This window comes from Enoplosus armatus, chromosome 19, assembly GCF_043641665.1.
Source record: "Enoplosus armatus isolate fEnoArm2 chromosome 19, fEnoArm2.hap1, whole genome shotgun sequence".
Taxonomy (NCBI): domain Eukaryota; kingdom Metazoa; phylum Chordata; class Actinopteri; order Centrarchiformes; family Enoplosidae; genus Enoplosus; species Enoplosus armatus.
The window spans coordinates 20,567,600-20,573,337 of record NC_092198.1 but is presented as its reverse complement, the minus strand read 5'-3'; the positions used below and the strand labels follow the sequence as shown (position 1 = coordinate 20,573,337).

Sequence of the window (5,738 nt, the reverse complement as noted above, 5' to 3'; positions counted from 1 at the left end):
GAATTCATCAGATGCAACTTTGCTTCACCAGAAAACTGAGACACATTATTATTATTATTATTATTATATCTGTCTAGCTATAGGTCCTCATAAAATGGTTGACAAATCAACACAAATCAAATGGGATTTTATCTGCTTCCGACTGTGCAATGGCAAATGTTAAAGCCTCTCGTTAGCTGGAACCGTTGAAGGGTTACCTTTCATTTCCGGGAATAAATCCCGTTCTCCCCCGCTTGCGCAAGTGTATCCTCTCGGCCGTGTGTGCGGCACTGACCTGAGGTTATCACCGCGTACGTCGCCTTTCAGGGGTGTTGTTTCAGTGGGTTGAGGCGTGGGAACAAAGTGCGTCGCGAGAGAACCACTCATTCCACCACAGAACCACAGATTCGTACGATTCTGAATGCATTCGCGTATCCTAATGATATCGCCACTCATTTAAATCGGCCATTGATGCTATTGTATAACGCTGCAACGTCAATACGAACATCTCTAACGGCGGAACAACTTAAATGATGCACTAATTGGATGACTCATTTGTCTCTGTATGAAAAAAAGAAATTAAGATAAGAATACGAAAATGTTCTTGCATGAGGCCCGATGTTCTTAGACGAGTTGTAACATTCGGGTAATCTTTCGTTCAACGCTGCACCACAGTAGACTCTATTGCTCTGATTCAGGATGATGGTATAAAGGTAAAGCAGAGGGGGAAAAAATGTGCAGGTTACCAGGTATTATATTTCAGCTTGAACAAGGTTAACGTTCAGTGGCCTGAGGTGAGCCACGGATCCACGGGTATGTGCAATTGATGCCAGACGAGAGCCTCAGCAACGGCGGAGCACGCATCCTAGTCCGAGCTCCTGGTTTGGGATGGAAGAGTGTGGATATATATATATACAGAAAAAGGAAAAGGCAAGACAAGCTCATTCAACAACAACTCAATACATTGTTGACGGAGCTGACGTGTGTCAGAAAAATGACTTCCCAATGTACCATCTCAAGGTGACTGCAAGTTTTTGGAACTCGTACGCGTGCAGGCTCTCCTAACTTTTCAGCCCGTCATTTTGAAAATGGCTTTGCATACAGGAATGGCATCACACTGACGTTTTCGGGGGTAACGTACGTCTGACGGAACGTAGTCAAAAAGGCAGGAGAGACACTGAGAGATGGAGCAGCAGCATGATCTACTCAAGCCCCGATCTTTCATGTTTCCCTAGGTGTGTATGAACCATCAATTTACACGCCACAACGCAACCATATGAGCTTCCATTGATCGAGAGACAGCGAGTGTTTTGACGCCCAAATCAAGGTCTTGGTAAGGAAAAAAGGTGGAAGTCCTCAGTCAGTACCCTTGGAGTCACAAACTCCATCCCATACATCAGAAGGAAGCTGCTGAAGGTGGGAATGACATTTTCTTTGACGCACGGCGGGCTGTCGCCTCTGCCCCTGCGCGCTTTGAAGATGATGAAGATGTCAAAACTGGGCCAAACAGCCCCGCGTGAAGCGGCAAGCGCGCCTCATCCACGAACTGATTTACAGCCGCTTTAACCCTTGTATTATGTTAAGGGTCAATTTGACCCATTTCAGTTTTCATGTTGACGAAAGTACTGGTTATCCTTTCTTTTTCTTCATAAAATTTTGTGACTTTTCCTCATCTTGGGTCATGAACTGGTGTGTAAAATCTGGACACATTGATGTGTAGTGGAATGTCTGTGCAGAGTTTGTATACAAAGATGATGTTGCGGGTCATTTTGACCCAGACACTTTAATGCGGGTAAGTAGCTGTTCAGATCCAAAATAAACATGTCTCTTTGATGTACTTTATTTAGATTGCCCAATTATTTGTATTTTGATTGCCTCTGAATAGCTATTCAGACCCAGAGACCCAGGTGTGAGTAGAGGAGGAACTTTCTCTCCCTTGTCCTTGTCACTGTTCTCATGTCATCTCTTTGACAAACACACCAAAAATGAGCTCCAGAAGGTTAACAGTTGAAGAAACTTTGGCACAGATTTTGAACTGGGATAGTGATGCAGAGGAAGAGATTTCAGAGACAGAGGATCTTTCAGAGACCGAGGACAATGTTATTGATGATCCAGATTGTCAATTTTCCTCCGATGAGGAGGAATCAGAGGACGAGTCTGCCGTTGTCTCTCCATCAGATGAAAACCAAGGAATGCAGCAATCATCATCCACAGAGGGGACATGGGCATCTAAAGATGGTAATATAAAATGGTCAATATCACCACACCAAAGCCGAGGCAGACTGTCATCTTCCAATGTCATCAAAATGACTCCCGGTCCTACAAGATTTGCTGTCACACGAGTTGATGATATTCAATCAGCATTTCAGCTCTTCATATCCCCACCAATAGAGAAGATTATACTGGACATGACCAATTTGGAGGGAAGGCGTGTATTTCAAGAGAAATGGAAGCCACTGGATCAGACTGACTTGCATGCTTACATTGGAATTCTGGTATTAGCTGGAGTGTACAGGTCAAAGGGAGAAGCAACTGCAAGTCTGTGGGATGAAGAGAATGGAAGGCCAATCTTTCGAGCAACAATGTCTCTGGAGACATTTCACATGATATCTCGTGTGATCCGATTTGACAACCGCGACACCAGAGCTGGTCGACGTGAAAGAGACAAGCTAGCTGCGATCAGAGATGTATGGGATAAATGGGTCGAAATTCTGCCATTGTTGTACAATCCTGGTCCCCATGTTACTGTTGATGAGCGCCTTGTTCCATTCAGGGGGCGCTGTCCTTTCCGACAGTACATGCCCAACAAGCCCGCTAAGTATGGCATCAAAATATGGGTAGCCTGTGATGCAAAATCTAGCTATGCATGGAATATGCAAGTATACACTGGAAAGCTACCTGGAGGAGCACCTGAGAAGAATCAGGGGATGCGTGTTGTGCTGGAGATGAGTGAAGGGCTGCAAGGTCATAACATCACATGTGACAACTTCTTTACATCCTACCGCCTTGGAGATGAACTTCAGAAGAGGAAGCTGACTATGTTGGGAACAGTCAGAAGAAATAAGCCAGAACTTCCCAAGGAAATTCTGAAGGTGCAGGGCAGACCTCTGCATTCCTCAATATTTGCTTTCAGTGAGAAAGCAACAGTTGTTTCATACTGCCCAAAGAGAAACAAGAATGTTCTTGTAATGAGCACAATGCACACAGATGCATCTCTGAGCACAAGAGAAGACATGAAGCCACAAATGATCCTGGACTACAACTCCACCAAAGGAGGAGTTGACAATCTGGACAAAGTCACAGCAACATACAGCTGCCAGCGCAAGACTGCCCGTTGGCCCTTGGTGATTTTCTACAACATTGTGGACGTGTCTGCTTACAATGCCTATGTCCTGTGGACTGAAATCAACCAACAATGGAATGCCGGCAAATTGTACCGACGTCGGCTTTTCCTGGAACAACTCGGCAAAGTACTTGTCACTCCCAAGATGCAGAGTCGAGCCAGGCCACCTCGAAACCCAGCAGCTGCAGTTGTCATTGAAAAGGTCAAGCTCACGTCACCCAACCAATCTGCAATGGATCTACTGGATACAGGTGTGAAGAAACGGAAAAGTTGCCAGGTCTGTCCCTCCCGAGATGACAGTAAAACAAGTACCTGCTGTGTGAAATGCAAGAATTACATCTGCAGAAAGCACACAATTACATTCTGTCCATCATGTGGAGAACATTGAAAATGTTGAAATGAAAATCTGAGAAAATGGGGCAAGTCGAGTGTTCGTGAAGAGGGAAAAACTTTAAATAGTTCTTAAATATAGTGTTGGAATTAAAAATGTATTGTATGTCTCTTTTCTAAATGTTCATATAATCTAAAATAAAGATGTCATTGGTTTAACCTGTTTTTTTTACTGTTTTGAATGGATTTACACAGTACGGGTCAAAATGACCCACAACATAATCAATGTAATTTTTTTTCAACATAATACAAGGGTTAATCCTCTCACCTCCGGAGTCAGGGGCAACCATCTGCAAGTGGAGCGCCGCCAGAGTGCAGTCATGTCGGCTTCTTTCTCCTGCTTGGATGCAAGGGACCGGCGCGGCCATCAGCAGTAACGGACGGCTCACAGGGGGGCTCGAGGAATTCTTCGTGATGACACAACGTTTGACAGCCGCCATGCCACCCAGTACGCATCAGCTGGGCAAGCGGAGGTGACAGGAAGTGAAAGAAAAACAAAAGGGTGTATTGTCCACGAGTACAAAGCTTCACTAGCAGCATCTCCAGGCTGCAGTGTTAATTATTAAGGCTTATTACAACCTGGAACTTATTTTTATAGTCTTGGCAACAATAATGCTAGATTAATGGGGGGGGGGGGGGGGGGCAAACACAAAGTGCAGGAACCCTTCGCGTCTGCGCCTTCCGTGCACCCCCCCCTTTGATGCAGAGTTTGTGTCATTACAGAGGTACCGTTCACATTCAACATTCAAATCGTAATCACGGCCGGGGAAGCGCCAGCGCATCCGTCGTTGTGCTAAATGATAAAGGCTATATTCCCTTAGAGGGTCTTGGGCTTTTTGGGCCGTTTTTCTTTTTTGTTTTGCCTTTGTACACCACTCTTAAAAAAAATGTTTACCATGCCAATGGTACATCACCTGTATGACCTGACAATTACATTTTTTTTCACTTTTGGCATACTGTACCAGCATATCAGACCCCAAAAACACGAAACACATACAGATCAGATTTGAAAAATGTTGTTTTTTGTTTTTTTACTGTCAGAACCACAAACATGCTCATTGAAGCATTTCTTTTTTTTTCCCTTCTTAGCTACGTGACTCAGTTTGTTGTGACGTCTTGAACCCTTGGTCACGCCAGCGTGATTGGCGACTTTGGCGAAGTTTAAGGCGGCAATCAGACCAAATCCGGTGAGAACGGCAGTCCCCCCCCCCCACCCCATTCATTTTGAATGAGGGTAGTGCATTGAGACTATCAGCTGTGCGTTTTTTAATCTGTTGATGCGGACAGACGATCAGGGGCAGGTCAGGAGGTTAACCTTCCTCTTCTTCTTCTTCTCTCTTGTTGTTTAGAGACAGTTGGCAAACGGCTTTTACAGCCACCTTCTGGATTTGGAGGGGGGTTGAAGTTCACAACGCCACGTCACACAAATGGGTAGTGATCAACATCTTGTAGAATCGGCTCCCAGTTTGGGTCCGGGTCCAGTTTTCCTCCTCTCCCTCCTCACCTTTGCACAGTCATCACAGTTCAATGCATGTTACTAACTTTATTTCTTCCCCGGAGTTTCTTTGTGCTTTGTCGACTCGTAGGTCGCTGTGGATCGTGGTCCTGGTACGCCTGGGTGCTGCTGCCGCCATGGGCCTGCCTGACTCTCATCTCTACAGTTATTATGTTTAGTCGTAGTTCTGTTACTATTAAAGCTCCTATTATTAATCTAAGCTAATATTACACCTACTTCTACTGTTAGTGCTGCCATACATCTTTGCCTACTTGTCTGTCTGTCTGTCTGTCTATCTGTGTCTCTACGTCTATCTCTCTGTCTCTGTCTCTCCCTCCCTCCCTCCCTCCCTCCCCCTCTCTCTCTCTCTCTCTCTCTCTCTCTCTCAAACCCAACCGGTCAAAGCAGATGACCGCCCACCTAGAGTCTGGTTCTGCTCGAGGTATCTGCCTCTTAAAAGGAAGTTTTTCCTTGCCACTGTCGCCAAAGTGCTTGCTCATGGTGGGAACTGTTGGGTCTCTGTAATAACAT

The 5,738-nt window shown here is 45.3% G+C and overlaps 1 protein-coding gene across 1 annotated transcript; it reads left to right on the top strand.

The window, feature by feature from the left end:
- Nucleotides 1–2,285: 2,285 nt before the first annotated feature.
- Nucleotides 2,286–3,710, top strand: LOC139302662 (piggyBac transposable element-derived protein 4-like). Its single transcript, XM_070926364.1, has one exon. It carries the CDS (start codon nucleotides 2,286–2,288, stop codon nucleotides 3,708–3,710), a length of 1,425 nt encoding a protein of 474 aa, XP_070782465.1.
- Nucleotides 3,711–5,738: the final 2,028 nt, after the last annotated feature.